Source organism: Lineus longissimus, chromosome 8, assembly GCF_910592395.1.
Source record: "Lineus longissimus chromosome 8, tnLinLong1.2, whole genome shotgun sequence".
Classification (NCBI taxonomy): Eukaryota; Metazoa; Nemertea; class Pilidiophora; order Heteronemertea; family Lineidae; genus Lineus; species Lineus longissimus.
The window spans coordinates 8927045-8943888 of NC_088315.1; the positions used below are offsets into that span (position 1 = coordinate 8927045).

A 16844-nucleotide genomic window follows, 5' to 3' on the forward strand; every position below is an offset into this window, starting at 1 on the left:
TTTTGCACGGTGCTGCCGCCTATGCCAGCACAATTGAAACAGTTTCAAACTGGTCACCCTCGACGTCCTCCGTTGTACATTTTCGTGTACATTGTGGATGCAGCTAAATGTTGCCACCCAAGTAGCCAAGGTTGGCCGAGTGTTTTGCTGCTCCCGACTAATTTTTCCCTGATAAAAGTCTCATTTATCACGCCTTGCAAGTTAGATCATGGCTTAAAGGTAGATATTTAAAATATTGAAAACTCCACCGGCATTTAGAACCGAAATTTTAGATTATTGCATTTTTGGCTCGACCATGAATATGATAATTATGTGGACTTTCCTGAATCCTGTTGTGTTTCCCTCCATTTTCTTTGAACGGATACTGTGTATCACTGCACTCAGCACTGTATTTAGCGTACATACTCGATGTACACACACATACAGTTGTCTGGATCTGGATCTGGTTGATAATCGACAAACCTCCAGTTGGAGTATGACGTCGATGAGTGAGTGCGCTCACTCATGATCATGGGCCTTTGTCATGATCATGGGCCTTTGAATTTGAATACAACCCTGAATAATGCAAAAAATACATTTTTTTGGTTGGCCTATGGCAATACCGATTACCGTACCTGACGAAGTCACTGGTCTAGACCTACGCCATATTTTTTATACTGTCGTAAGACTCGTACGGGACCAGGGAACATGGTGATGGTCACGTACGGCCAGGGTCCAGGCAGGCCCTGGAAGTTGAGTGGGAGCGGTAGGCATTGGTACTCATGGTAGGTAGGTGTGGACGCTGTGCCTGTGGACAATGCAGAAGTAGAAATTTGTGGGTTAGATCAAAGATTTTCTCGGTTCCGTTAATACCATAATTTGGGTTTTGGTTACATTCTGACATGTCGTTGATGATCAAGAAAGAACGACACAACAACATCATGGGCAAGGCGCAGCTGTCGCCCGTGTCGGGTCAGCTGTCAATGTCAGGTCAGAGCTGGCCATTCTAGCCAATCGTCCATATACCATTGGCATTGCAAATGATTGGTCGACAGTTGGAGATGGTCAAAGCCAAGGCACTGCGGCGCGAGGAGGGACATGACAAAACATGGTTTGCAAGAATACCTACGGTCATTGTGAAATCGCCCTTGTACTTCCACAGGCGACTAGAGTTAACCATGACGTTAACCATGAAAATCTTTCAAATTACATGTTTGAATAATCTTTTATTTCATGGTAACCTCCAGTTGCCTGTGGAAAGAGTGATCACTAAGAGGCATACTGACGTTTTTTCAACAGAATAGAACATAGAAGTGCCTGGGTGCTGGACCTGGACAAAAAGACCTAGTGGAGGGCCCTAAGACCTAAGTAATAATGCATGTAGTACTGTAGGTTGAGGCTGGTGGACCAGCTCTGTTTCCTCTTCATGTTATTCATGTTATTGAGGTCGCACAACAAGGACGCATGTGTCAATTTAGTCTGACATCATGTTGATTAAGATGATCATATTTATTTTTCCCCTCCCAATCATCAACAATTGATGAAATAGAAGGCAGTCGACAGTCCGAAAGAAATTTCGTTTTTAATGCCAATAAACGTCACATTGAACTGAAAATGCCACCATATGTCTTTGTTTGCTTTCTATCTTCTTCTGCAGAGTGCTCTGCGCGCAGGTCTCCCAGTGCTCAGTCCCAGTGTCAAACAAGGATTTGACTCTGTCTCAAGTGTCGGAACGAAAATGGAAGCAATACCTATTGTCTAGTCTCCTTCCAACTTCTATCAGTTCCTATTGCTATCTCTGATCATTAAAACGCTGTTCTTAATCTTATACATTGTAATCATAACAATTCTATGAAATCCCCCCAAAAAGTTGACATCTGTTCAAAAATTAAGAGAGCAGACGCCAAAACAAAGAAGACATTTTTTTAATGGTCCCAAAATTGTTTTCTATCATCATTCACATTCTGTCAGATTTAGATAGTCCCTATTTTGATTAGATAGTCCCTATTTTATTTCAGTCTTCCTCTGACACTTGGAGCCCTGAACGCATGAAACATGTCTGATCATGAAGATGTCGTGCCGGCAAAGAAAAGCCGAATGTCAACAACGAATACGGATAGTCGGGATGCATCCGGAGATGAAGAGGATCTCGTCAGCGTTGCGAGTACAAATATTTCACTAGATAGCTCGAGAAGCGATACTCCAACTCAGCTGGGCCGGCGCAGAGGAAAAGCTAAGGGAAAATACAAGCGATGTAAACTGCAGTACAAGTGTACAAACTATTTGAAGGAGGATCATGGGCAACCAATCTTCGGTGTTCAAGTTAACTACAACACGAAGGACGGTGATCCAAAGTTGTTTGCCACCGTTGGTAGTAATCGCGTCACGATCTATGAGTGTCATGATGGCGGCCGCGTTAAATTGCTGCAGGCGTACATGGACCCCGATCCAGAGGAGAGCTTCTATTGCTGTGCCTGGACTTATGATGACGTAACGTATGAGCCCTTGCTTGCTGTTGCTGGTGCGCGTGGTATTGTGCGAATATTGAGTACGACGACCATGCAGGGCATACAACATTTTGTCGGCCATGGCAACGCCATCAATGAGATCAAAGTCCACCCGAGGGATGCTAATCTCATCCTCTCTGTTAGTAAGGATCATGCGCTGAGGTTGTGGAACCTAAAAAATGATCAGTGTGTCGCATTCTTTGGAGGAGTTGATGGACACCGCGCCGAAGTCCTGAGTGCCGATTTTAACATCGATGGGACTAAAATTGTGTCTTGCGCCATGGATCATTCACTGAAAATCTGGAACATCAGCAAACCTCAGGTCCAGGATGCCATTAAAGCCTCCTACGCTTTTGATAAGTCGTCAAAGGACCCGTTTCCTGTCGCCGGCGTCCATTTTCCTGATTTCTCAACGCGAGATATCCATAGGAATTACGTCGATTGCACTCGCTGGCTTGGCAAGTTCATTTTGTCCAAGTCGTGTGAGAATCGTATCGTTTGTTGGAAGCCAGGTACCATGCACCAAAAGGAGGTGCGTCCAACGGACAACACCGTCACGATCCTTCATCAGTTCAATTACAAAGAATGCGAGATCTGGTTCATGCGCTTCTCGCTTGATTACCACCAGAAGATTCTGGCCCTTGGCAATCAAGTTGGCCGTCTATACGTCTGGGATTTGGATGTTGACGATCCGACAACAGCTCGCGTCACCACGTTGGGTCATCCAAAGTGTATTACAGCAATTCGTCAGACCCATCTCAGTCGTGACGGAGACCTTCTCATTGCTGTGGCTGACGATGGTTCAATTTGGCGTTGGGATAGAATTAAGTGAACTGCTGGAGGGTTGTGCCAATTACAATGTACAATATAAATACACTGCCAGTGATTTAGAAACAACACTATCACAACACTGCCATAGATTTAGACAGACGCTTCATTTATTTTACTGTACATGCTACTTATTCGTTCTCTGTGTTATTGCCTGCAGATAATCGTGAATTATGTGCCGAGTAAGGAATTTGGTTGACGATGTGTTGTCTTTGTCCTAAGGTTCTATTTTTACAAGCAGAAGTTCGAAGTTGTTGGTTGTGAAAAATACAACATTTGGGCTAAAGCATCATGAATCAAGCTAATGAACCTATTTGAATGAGTTGTCTTCTTTCAACGAGCAAAAACATGTGCAGTAGTCTTAGAACCTCTCTATTAAGGACACCCTCGGGGCTGACAAATGGTGTCCATATTAGCGAGGTGACTTGATTAGAGGGGTCAAATTTATTGGAAACAACCAATTTGGGATCAAAGCTATTATCCTAAAGAGAGAGGTTTTCCTTAATTATAGAGGTGTCCGCTAAGGGAGGTTCCACTGTACATGTAATGTCAATTGACTTGGTAAAGGATGATAGCAGGACTTCCGTTTGAGACCTTACTGAAAGCAGTGGCCTGTACTTCCTTTCCCTCATGTAGTTGTAGGTTGTCAAAACTTGACATGAATCATAAATTTGAGGAATAGAAAATCATTAGATTTTATCACAACTTACGAATTATGATAGTTATTTTGCTAAACGCTGTATTTGCTCAGGCTTTTGTACTTTTCTCAGTTCTTTTCAACTATTTTTGTTATGTGTGTATTTGACTTGTAATAAATTGCATATATTCAAACTTTTTGTTGTTCATTTGTTAATAATATACACAACGCTGGGCTAGTACCAGCACCGTTTCATCACTGGCATTCAGTTTCAGATCATCCATTGATGAGTTGTTCATCCTCTAGACAATTTGTCTTCAAAATCCAAAAACTTCACAGCTCCAGTCTTGGCAACAAATAGTCCTTGGAAAGACCACGTGCATTAAGTGGCAAATTGTCCTTGGAGTGCACAACCAAGACTATGAACAAAGTGTCCTTGGGATGTATGTCCCTACCATGCAGATTGTTCCAGGCATGCATACAATTGACACTGGGGATAAATTGTCCTTTGAATGGATAACCTACGTTGAGGCCATGAGAACAGCCTCTATAAAGGGTAAAATTGTTTTGCTTGGAATGGACGGCCTGTATTGGTGACAAATTGAATGTACATCCTACATCTAAGAGCTAAGTGTCCATGACATGTACAACCTACAATCTGGAGAGAGGTTGTCCTGGACGTATATTTGCACTGGCGACAAATGGAACTTAAAATGTACAACCTATGTGCCGGGACAAAATGTTACCCGTCACGCCAAATCCCGCCTTGGAGGAGAAATACTTCCTGGAGAAAATCGCCTCCAAGGTCAGAGTGAGGGCTGAAGAAGAAATTGAGCCAAACAACTGTAGACTTGACAGATGACCATGGATGGACAACCGACCTGGATTGAACAGCACTTCCTGGATATTTCTCCAAATAATCACATCAGGTTTCCTATGTTCTTGGTTGGTTTCAACCTTTGCAGTCCATGCTTCTTGCATGGTCTTGTTCGCTCCATACACAGAAGCTCGATTCCTGATGTTGTGTATTAATGAGAAACTTTATTACCAGTAGGTGGCAGTAGCAGTCCAATAAACAAGAAATTTCCAGCCCATCGTAAAGAATCTTTGCATGGAGAACGGCAGACACTAATAGCATGGTAAAAATGCTGCTAGTGCTATTGTTCCTTTAACGCTGATGTTGGTTGTAGCCTTGCTCTTGTTTCATTGGCGTTTCTGTGTCTTTCCAGACTCTGACGTCCAAATCCAGATCAAAAGAATGAGAAGAAAGACTATGGAACTAGTCTTCAAAGTAGGGTTCTCACTGGTCATTGGTCTCTCATTGTTGACCTACTTCCTCATGGAACATCAAATGAAGCAAATGCCAGAGGCAGAGCAGACGGAGTTGGTTCATCAGGTCAAGGCTGTCGTGGGAAAGGAAATGCCTGCCGAACCGTCCAAGAGTTCAAATAAACTCATAAGGTGAGAGTACGGAGATGCCTATGTCCCCGACTACAATAGTTAGTGGGAGGTTGGACTCTGGATTCTGAACATGAAGCTGAATGATTCCAAATCAAAGAAGATGCAAGGCCAGTGCCATTTGCACCAAAACTTAACAAAACCCTCATTGGCTAAAATTTCATGGGACCAGTTCCAAATTTAGAACTGTTGCATAAAACTATGCTGTAAACTTTTCAAATAATTGAACAGGGCCCGACAAGGCACTTGCAAGTAAAGTAGCACAACATGGAAGACTATTTTGGAATTCTATGCACCCGATTCATGAAAGTACAAAATGTATTGTTTCTCTTTTTCCCCAGTAATCATGATCGTGATAGAATTCACCTTGCCATCGTAGCCTGCGGGGACGACAAGTATCTGGAAGAGTCTTTGGTGGCCCTCAAGTCCGCTGTGATCCTTGCAAGAAAAGATCTTTATTTCCATATATTTACAGATGATAGATTAAAGCCTTTATTTATTGAGAAGGTATGTCGTCACTTTTAAAAAGACTTGTGTCGGTCGAGGTGATCCTTTTATTAATTAGTTGAAGCAAAACTTTGGTCGATTTCTCATCACTGACAATGGCCCAATTCCAGCTCCAATTTCCGAGAAATAAAGCAGACGTGAAACACATTACAAGCGAAATCAACTTAAGCCACCAAGCACTTCGAGTACGTCGGCCTTGTTGACAGTGAAACAGAGAAGTATTGTTTTGACAAGTTATACCACAAATTACAGATTTTGTACCTGAAATCAATTATAGATTAATCCATACTTGCTGAAATGCATCATTGACCTGCCTCAAGCATCAGAGATCCTGCTTTCTGAAGGTAAATGAAAGATGTCTTCATTTTCAGATTGACACCTGGCCATCTCGTTTTCGCTCCAAAGTTAAGCTGACGTTATACCCGATTACCTACCCCAGTTATGTCAATTATGACGAATGGAAACGAATATTCAAAATGTGTGCAACACAAAGAATATTTTTACCAGTGAGTAACAACTCCTCCCCCACACTAAAAATTAGAAAGGGCATTGTAGTCCCATTGGTTGTTGTGTTGATGATGGTGGAGCCACTATCCACCATTCTGAACCTTATCCTGGTTGGGGTAAACCCTTATCCTGGTTATGGTAAACCCTTATCCTGGTTGGGATAACTTCAATTTTGTATTGGTTTCTAAGTCACCGGTATGCACCATTTTCAACTCCCACTCCGACTTCAAGTTTGAGAGAGAATTATTAAGCAACAAGTTCGATTTGATTGAAAATTGGTGCCTAACTGTTGTTGCACATAAGAACGTTCATCCCACCTTGGAGAAGGAAAACTCCCCGGAGAATGACACCTTCAAGTGCAGAGCAAACGCTAAACAAGTAGCCCTGTACAATTACCCCGGTGGCTATTTTGAAAAAAACATTTCACAGGCAACTGGAGTAAACTTATATGTCGGGCCAACCTAAACGTCCGCTTCTTTGAAAATTGCCCGAAATTATTTCGTGAGTCATGTATTAGTGTCCTGCTACTTAAAAATGAGTTCAAACTGATATTTTTCTTTTCAGGATATCCTGCCAAACATCGATTCTGTGATATACATCGACACGGACGTCCTCTTCATGCGGCCAATAGACGACCTCTGGGATCATTTCACCAAGTTCAACACGACTCAAATAGCAGCGCTGGCTCCCGAGTCAGAGGACAAGGCGACGGGATGGTACAATAGATTTGCGAGGCATCCGTATTATGGACCTCTTGGTAGGTTGGAAGTGCCTTAGGTAGGATGCCCTTTGACTGCTTCCAGATTTTGCACCGATCAAAGCGGTTTTGGTCACTGGTACCTACCCATAACCGCTGAATTCAAAACGATGCCTCGTTGGTGCACAGTGCATACATTTTGAAGTGCAGTTCATTCTAAACCCAGGTGTTATAGTATTGTAAACACGAGTAAGGCCTAAACTTGTCCATTGCCAAAAATAGCTCCCTTATTGGACTTTGTGGTAAATGTTTCTAGTGCATCTTGCAGGTGTAAACTCTGGTGTCATGTTGATGAATCTCACTGGGATGCGTGCCATGGGATGGGTGGAGAAAATGGTCGCCCATTTCCGCGAATACAAGTTAATGATTACGTGGGGTGACCAAGACCTGATTAATATACTCTTCCATTATCACCCAGGTGAGTAGAAGAAGCTTGGCTGCAGAATGCCTGGCAAATGCTTCAGTAAGCAAAGGGGTTTGGGTTGAGGTTAAAGAGTAAGTAGATGAGAGTCACAGTGCTTTTCATTACTGTAGTCACAGCAAGCATTTAAAACGACCCAGAAATTCCTGAGCAGATATCAGGTTGTATATGACTTCTATGGGCCCATTTACGTTTGGCTGGCCATTCCCGCCAAAAAACTGCACTGGTCCATGGAGGCCGCCATTTATATCGTGTGATGTTGCAAAATTGTATGTCACGTCATATCGAGCTAAAATGCAGGCCAAAACCTAGGTGTCTCGCTGAGCTCCATCTGTGCCAAAACTGATGTGGCCAAAATGTTAAATATTATGGCATGTGTACAAGCACATCCTTGTATCAAAACATGGGTGGCAAGGGGTGTTTTTTCAGTTAGCACGGCATGTGCTATGGATGGCAAATAGATCAGCATCTTTCAGTCAAGCCCCGCAATAGGACCAGGACCAGGACAAACTTTGAGGTTGAGGTTAAAGAGTAAGTAGATGAGAGTCACAGTGCTTTTCATTACTGTAGTCACAGCAAGCATTTAAAACGACCCAGAAATTCCTGAGCAGATATCAGGTTGTATATGACTTCTATGGGCCCATTTACGTTTGGCTGGCCATTCCCGCCAAAAAACTGCACTGGTCCATGGAGGCCGCCATTTATATCGTGTGATGTTGCAAAATTGTATGTCACGTCATATCGAGCTAAAATGCAGGCCAAAACCTAGGTGTCTCGCTGAGCTCCATCTGTGCCAAAACTGATGTGGCCAAAATGTTAAATATTATGGCATGTGTACAAGCACATCCTTGTATCAAAATATGGGTGGCAAGGGGTGTTTTTTCAGTTAGCACGGCATGTGCTATGGATGGCAAATAGATCAGCATCTTTCAGTCAAGCCCCGCTATAGTACCAGGACAAACATGTACTTCAAAAGGCCCCTTATTTTCAACTCTCTATTTATACTGAAATACCAAACTAGTAATATTTTTCCCCAAACTCAAGTTTATGCATCAGTACCAGTATAAAGGATTTTATATATGAGTGTACACCAGCAATTGGGGGTGGGGATGAAAATTATGCCAGCAAAGAGAGGGGTGGAAATTTGATATTGTTGTTCTCGGAGGGGTCTATCAAAAACTCAAGGTACGAAGATGCTCTACACATTTAATTGAGAGTGGCCCCCCTCTTGAGTCATTGACACCAAGGTGTTTCAGAATTCACCTTTACAGCATGAACAATTTCTAGATTTGCCAGCTAGTTTAGAGGTGGACTGACTCTTTCATATCTGTTGCTTTTCAGATAAATTGTATATCTTTCCGTGTGAGTGGAACTACCGAACAGACCACTGTATGTATATGAGTGTCTGTCGAAGTGCGGAGAAGACCGGGGTTATGATGCTCCATGGGAGTCGAGCAGCATTTCAGAACGACAAACAGCTGGCATTTAAAGCTGTTTATCAATCATTTAGAGATGTAAGTACATAACCGCGAGGTATAAGTTGGCATTGCAGTGACGTCAGTGAGTATCAATTGGGTGTTAAAGAGCGGAGTGACGTCTAACTGTATACCTTTCTCTGTGTCCTGCTGATTTGTGTGGGATTGTGGACAGCAGATCAGGCATTAGCGTTTCTCTCCAGTCTGAAACAAAAGTTTCTTCCATGAGTCTGGTGTTGTAGAACACCAATAAATAATGAACACTAGACTGAAAGGAACAATGATGAATTCATCTTTTGATTTGCTAACTGGAGCTCAAAGTTTTGGTTTGCATTTATTTAAGCCTGGGGAATGAAAATCCTAAACTAGACCAGTAGGCCTCGCCACAAAAAATGGCAGGAAACACGTGGCAATGCTTTACAACACATGTAGGCCGTACTGTATTGCCATATATCCCAAGAAAAATCAACTACCGGCCACAATGTAAGCTATATAGTAAGGGTGTGTATGTATTGTCCGCTAGCAGTCGATTGATTGCCAGTTAAAGGGTTAACTTCGTCTTTGTGCTTTCAGCACCCATTTGATGCAGACCTTGAAAAACTTCTCGTGGCCATGGAAGTGAATCTGGAGTCGTCAAAGGGAACCCCTTGCCACAAGATCTCGCACATATTCTACAAGAAATTCCAAGAATACGTCACGGCAGGTCCGCCAATCCAAGAGCCAGTCGTAGAGAAAAAAAAAGAGAAATAGTGGTGATATTTTCGGTTGTTATCACGGGATGTGAGAGTTGCTCTTCTTACATACGGTATTTTTTTGGAAAAAATGATCCGTCCCGACTAATATGTCTTCCTCGAGATGCCTACCCGGTAATGATAAACTCGGGAAAAGAGCATAAAAAAGATCTGTGAAAAATTATTTTCTCGTGAACATGCCCGTCCTGATTCTATAATGTATTTCCAGTTTAATAGTCGAATACTCGAGGCCAAATTGTTTCTCAAAGTATCCAGCCATGTTCCATGTTAGCTGTTGATGAAATTGGTAGAGCAAAAACCCGAATTCTATAGTATTATCGCAGGCATCTACATACAGATGGGCTAAATCAGAACTTACACCAGTTTTCCACACCATTGCATTTTCCTTCTATAAAGGTGCTTGCTCCACCTAATGTCCAAGGAAATTGCAAATTTCCAATACTTGCATTTTCCTGAAGATTGCAAAAGGGTTTCGTGGTATGAATCATATGAGATGAAAGTTTTCGCTTGTTGTTATAGATTATTTTATACAACTACCAGAGTAGTTCATTGTTGTTACAGCTAGCCTCAGGGCTCATGGTATTTCATGGAAAAAGCTTCTACAAAATATTCGATGACTTTACCAATTTTCAAAATACTTCCAAAATTTAATGGTTATTGTGCAATAGAGTTGAAATTTTTGCACTTTTCAAGTTAGCATTTGATAGTACATTCGTGAAAACAATGAAAAAAGAAAATGCTCTTGAAAATTTCAGTTTACTGTATTTGTTGGCTATCGTATATGAAATGTATAGATATGCAACTGATTTTGTACTCATATTGGCCAATCTGAATTTATTCCTTTGTGTTTTCAGTGGATCTCGATACCCTAATTTTTAGGGGGACTTGAGGTAGGTGCTATGGGGTCAGATTGGTAGTCTTCAGTTGACTAGTATGCATAGTTAAGGGGCTGGGTTATTTTGGATTTGGCAATAATTATGTTCCTAGTACAAGCGTGGATAGGTTTGATATACTGTGAGATAGGAGAGGCCCCTATCAGCGACTATGTGTGACTTAATCTGACCTACCTGGCACCTGCCTAGTTTACCTATCAATCAAAATGAGGGTGTTTATGGTGCCAGTATCCACTAAAGTGATCAGTGACACTTAACATTATACGGAGCAAAGAGATAGGTTTCAAGTGACCCACCAATACAGCTTTAACTGGAACAAATAGTTATCAGGGTTACAACGGCACTATTTGCCATTTTGATTCGAATGTAGGTAAAATAGGTACAGGTAAATTAGGTACGGGTAAAACAGGTATGGTAAAATAGGTACGAGGTAAAATAGGTACAGGTAAAGTAGGTACAGGTAAATTAGGTATGGGTAAATTAGGTATGGGTAAAATAGGTGCTAGGTAAAATAGATACTGGGTAAAATAGGTACACAAAAAATGAAACGGCCAGGGGCCATTGTGCTCACCGTATACATCTTTTAGTAGGCAGGATCATGCTTAGTTTAGAGGTGAATATGGTGAACACAATCAGGCATGAAGACTTTTTTTAGATGTGTATTGATGTCAAGTAATAAGACAGGGCAGTATATATAAGTTTATGATCCAACCAATAATTGTCTATGACATCAACAAGATCAATATCGTGTGATTGCTAAGAGTCCCTGCAATAAAAAATTCATCGAAAAAAAGTCATTAATAAGCAAGATATTGCATGTCCTACTTTTTCAGTTTTGACCCCCTGGTGGCCAAATCAAGAATCAGATGAGGCCAAAATTCGGTGTCAGAGATTATCTGATGTAGGGGGTTACATGTACCAACTTTCAAGTTCATAGCTTCAGCAGTTAAGAAACGTGCCATAGTTACACTCTAATGGCCAATTTACGCCATTTGACCTCTGTGACCTAGAAAAGGAGGTCAAATCCAAAAATCGTAGGACATGTGGTGTATCCTTGCTAGAAGTCCCTGCCATAAAAGTTTTATCGAAAACAATTCACTCAAATAAGCAAGATATTGCACTTCTTCCTTTTTCCATTATGGCCCCCTGGTGGCCGAATAAAGAATCAGATCAGGCCAAAATTCGGCATCAAAGGTTATCTGATGTAGGGGGTTATATGCACCAAGTTTCAAGTTCATAGCTTTACTGGTTAAGAAACGTGCCATAGTTTACACTCCAACGGCCAATTTACCCCATATGACCTCTGTGACTTTGAAAAGTAGGTCAAATTGAAAACCCATAAGACATGTGATGTATTCTTCCTAAGAGTACCTACCATAAAAATTTTATCGAAAACAAGTCACTTATAAGCGATATATCACACTTTTTAGATATCCACTTTTGGCCCCCTGGTGGCAAAGTTGAGAATCAGATCAAACTGAAATTCAGCACCAGAGGCTATGTGATATAGGGGGTTATATGTACCAAGTTTCAAGTTCATAGCTTTAGTGGTTAAGAAACGTGCTATAGTTTACACTCTAACGGCCAATTTACGCCATATGACCTCTGTGAACTTGAAAAGTAGGTCAAATTAAAAACCCGTATGATATAAGATGTATATTTGCTATGAGTACCTACAACACAAGTTTCATCGAAAACAAGTCACTAATAAGCGAGATATCACACTTTTTAGATATCGACATTTGGCCCCCTGGTGGCCAAGTTGAGAATCAGATCGGACCGAAATTTAGTGTCAGAGGTCACCTGACCTAGTGGGTGCTGTGTACAAAGTTTTAAGTTCATAGCCCTAGCGGTTAAGAAACGTGCCACTGTTTTTTAAATAGGATACGACGACGGACGACGGACACTGCGGTATTACATAAGACTCCCCTACGGTGAGCCAAAAATCAAGAAAATGTAAGATACAAGTCAGAAAAGACAAAAGGGAAAAGATAAAAAATAATAAAATAAAAAAATATTTTTGGCCGTCCCTGACCGGGGTTTGAACTCACGACCTTTGGATTGCCACAACACGAAAAACACAAAACATGCAATTTCGGCCATATCTGTGTCTGCGTTGTGACCTCTGTGACCTCGACAAGTAGGTCAAATTAACAACCCATATGATATATGATGTATCCTTGCTAGGAGTACCTACCACAAAAGTTTTATCGAAAACAAGTCATCAATAAGCGAGATATCACACTTTTTAGATATCCACATTCGACCCCCTGGTGGCCAAATTGAGAATCAGATCGGACCGATATTCAGCACAAGAGGTTATCTGATATAGGGGGTTATATGTACCAAGTTTCAAGTTCATAGCTGTGGCGGTTGAGAAACGTGCCATAGTTACACTGAAACAGCCAATTTACGCCATTTGACCTCTGTGACCTTGAAAAGTAGGTCAAATTAAAAACCCGTATGATATATGATGTATCCTTGCTATGAGTACCTACCACAAAAATTTCATTCCAAACAAGTCATTAATAAGCGAGATATCACACTTTTTAGATATCTACATTCGGCCCCCTGGTGGCCAAATTAAGAATCAGATCGGATCGAAATTTAGTGTCACAGGTCATCTGACCAAGGGAGTCCTGTGTACAAAGTTACAAGTTCATAGGCTTAGCGGTTAAGAAACGTGCCACTGTTTTTGAAACAGGATACGACGACGACGACGGACGACGACAGACGACGACGGACGACGGACACTGCGGTATTGTAAAGACTCCCCTACGGTGAGCCAAAAAGAGAAACTAGGTAATATAATTTATTATTTTAATAATTTATTATTTTTATAGCGCCACTTAAAAATTAATTGCCAGTAGCGCTTTACAAAAGTGCATTCATACAGTAATAATAGGAAAGACATTTAAAACATGGTTAAAACAATTACAGGACAGTTTAAAACATAGTTAAAACAATCAGTGATAAAAGGCTTCCTTAAACAAATATGTCTTGATGCATTGTTTAAAACTTTTAAAACATACAATCTGCCTAAGATGTGTGGGCAATGCATTCCAAAGCCGCGGAGCACAGACCCCAAAAGCTCTATCACCAGCAGTGACTTTTTTGGAACGTTTCCACACCAGGGCAGGAGCCGAGTGAGCTCTGGTTCCCTGCCTAAGACGCTGGAGTGGAAGCTGAAGATAGTTGGGGCCGGTGCCCTGCACGGCTTTGAAAGCGAAGGTTAAAATTTTGAACTTAATACGTTGTTGAACGGGGAGCCAATGAAGGTCATATAAAACAGGCGTGATGTGATCATATTTTCTAGTACCCGTCAAGAGTCTGGCTGCTTGGTTTTGAAGTTTCTGGAGGCGGTTAATTTCACAGAGAGGGAGACCATAGTACAATGAGTTACCAAAATCGAGTCTAGATGTAATAAAAGCATGTACAAGATTACCTAAAAGGTCTTCAGGTAGATATTTCTTGACTGACGCAATCTTGCGCAGGTAAAAGAACCCGGACGAAACAACCTGTGATATTTGTTTGTGAAAAGTAAGGTTATTGTCAAAAAGCACCCCGAGATTGCGCGCCGACTCGCTTGAACGAATTTCTGCATCACCGATTTTAAGACAGACATCACTGAACAGTAACTTGTCATTTTGATAAGGAGAACGAAGCAGTAAAAACTCTGTTTTTAAGTCGTTTAGTTTGAGCTTATTCTCCATCATCCAAAGGCGCACATCGCTTAGACAGTGTTCAATTTTAGTGATCACTTGGGCTAGTGAGGTAGAGTCATAAAAGCTGAACGCGTGCCAGCTCTGTGTGTCGTCAGCGTAAAAATGGCCGCTAATATCGTGATTGTAATATAAAGGTATGATCATATATTTTTATCATGATTCTTTTATTTCTGATTTTATTATTGCTTATTGAAAGAGTTCTCTTAATGATTACTTTTTACTTTTTATGGGAAAAAAATCATGCACTTTAGATAAGTTTAAGTAAGTTCAATAGATTAATGCATTTTCATTTAACTGTGCCAAGTTTGTGCTGTAACTCAGAGGTCGTCATTTGTGTAAAAATAAATACATGCAGTTTCATTAAACTATATTTTGCCTTCGTTTTTACCACTTGTCGTTGTCACCAAAAAACTCTCAATTCAACATATAAAAAAACCCAGGAACCCAACCCCAGACTTGAAACCTAAGAAGCCATATGATCATTAAAGAAGAACTTTTCCCCTCTGTTATTTTTGATGAGACACAGAAAATATCGAGGCCATACCAAGCTGTTGGAAACCATACAAAAGCAGAAAGAAGCAGGTGCACTCTTGCTGTTCTACCAGACAAATCTATTTTTCTAACAACAATCAATCATAGTTACTTAGCAACAGTTAATCATAATTAGTATTAGTTGGTAGTGATATCACCACCAGAAAAAAACAACAATCACTAGAGAATTATTTCAATAACAAGCATTAATTAGCACTCAAAGTAATTGATTAAAACAAAATTATCATAAAGTGAACCCTTTCAATAGCATTGAAGAAGTGAAAAATTTAAAAAATCAGCAAAACTCTGATAAAATTTTGTGATTGTACCTATTTTACCTAGTTTCTCTTTTTTGTGTACCTATTTTACCTGTACCTATTTTACCCGTACCTATTTTACTGGATACCTTTTGATTCAAGCTGGTTTTGAAGAGTGCTTTAGTACCAGGTTTGTGAAATCTAGCCAGAGATTGATGATCAACTTTTATTTAAAGGGTAACTCGTGTCAAATTTCACCATATAATGTTTTAGCTGTTTTTCACAAATGACTACGTCACTTTCTCATAAATTGGTAAGGTTTTCGAATTGAAATGCACATTTTCTAGAAATTGATGGTTTAATCCCGCCCGGACGGCTCACTTCGATGCCGTTGAAATTGCGCTACGCCGACGACGTTTTTCGTTGATGACGTCACAACATCAACATTTTCGCAGTCGCAGTGGTTTACATTCAGCGATTTTATAATAATGTGACAATATTAGGAATTGCTTACTATATCTGTAATTATTATTTCTGTGTTTCTCTCTAGCCCTGGTGAACCAGACACCCAGGATCGTTAACCATTATGAGTTTCAACACCTGCCTTCTTAATTGCCCCTTTCCATTGTTTTATAATCTCTATCTTTTAAGCTGTTTGACCCCTTTTATGATCTTCCTGATTAGCAGCTGGTTACTAAGCCCCTGCCTGATAATCTTGTATTGATGCTGCTGTGTACTGATTGGTTGTTTCCGAGTTCAGAGTTGCAAGAAGTTTATACGGTGGCAAAATATAATAAGCCCTTTTACCGCTACAATAAGTCTTATCAAAAATGGAAAATTTGAGCTTTACATTTGTGATCAACAATTAAAAACGGACGTATTTCTGCAAAGTTGTAAATCACATCATAGTATCACTTTAATGATTCGCTTTTACACGCTGGGACAATGTTTTGTCATTTTGGTACTGTTTATTTTTATTTTGGAAAAATATTAGCTGTGGTTTGAGATCAAATGTGCTGACCTTTGTATCATATTGTTGATTTGCCTCAAGTACAATGTAAGGATCTTCTGGTACCCATCTACCTCTTAGAACTAAGATCTGTTTGTTTTCGGGTTAAATATATAAGTGAGATCACCTTGACAGAAAGTATTATATCGAGCACTGCCATATAACTAGCATTAAATATCGTAATATTGTACAACTGTATTAATCAGTTTTATGTATAGGAAAACTGATCATGAACATTGTGTAAGTAAATATTTGATAATTGGTAATTCAGTTATCACTTTAGAAATAAATTATTTTTGGCGATATTTGACATTTTTGTTCATCATTTGATAGTGATTATCTGTTGAAGTGCAGAAGTACTACGAGGTGACACAAAAAACAATACATTCTTTTAACTTGAATGGTTCCATGAGTAAAAGTTATATTCACTGAATCATTGTGAAAGAGAGCAATACTTTTTGTGTCGGTTTTATAAATTCAAATTCGTGCTGTGTTGATGCATAGCAAGTAAAACTGATTGCAATTTTGATCATGTCAATTGTGTCAATCCTGTCAATACTGTTAGTTAATATGGGGGGAATGGGAATTGTAACACCTGCAA

At 40.4% G+C, this 16844-nt stretch overlaps 1 protein-coding gene across 2 annotated transcripts; it reads left to right on the plus strand.

The window, feature by feature from the left end:
• Nucleotides 1–126: 126 nt before the first annotated feature.
• Nucleotides 127–16496, plus strand: LOC135492063 (polycomb protein EED-like). 2 transcript variants are annotated; one of them, XM_064778205.1, is made up of 8 exons: nt 133–219; nt 5181–5412; nt 5751–5916; nt 6288–6422; nt 6988–7180; nt 7449–7598; nt 8943–9115; nt 9650–16496. In XM_064778205.1, exons 2-8 carry the CDS (start codon nt 5210–5212, stop codon nt 9824–9826), a joined length of 1197 nt encoding a protein of 398 aa, XP_064634275.1. In that variant the 5' UTR covers nt 133–219; nt 5181–5209; the 3' UTR covers nt 9827–16496. The 2 variants fall into 2 exon arrangements, with proteins under 2 accessions (XP_064634274.1, XP_064634275.1); XM_064778204.1 differs by lacking the exons at nt 5181–5412; nt 5751–5916; nt 6288–6422; ... (2 more) ...; nt 8943–9115; nt 9650–16496 and adding an exon at nt 1998–4117 and having other exon boundaries at nt 127–219.
• Nucleotides 16497–16844: the final 348 nt, after the last annotated feature.

Coding starts and splice junctions, on each gene's coding strand:
- LOC135492063 (XM_064778204.1), top strand. CDS start 2,035: ATGTCTGATCATGAAGATGTCGTGCCGGCAAAGAAAAGCCGAATGTCA.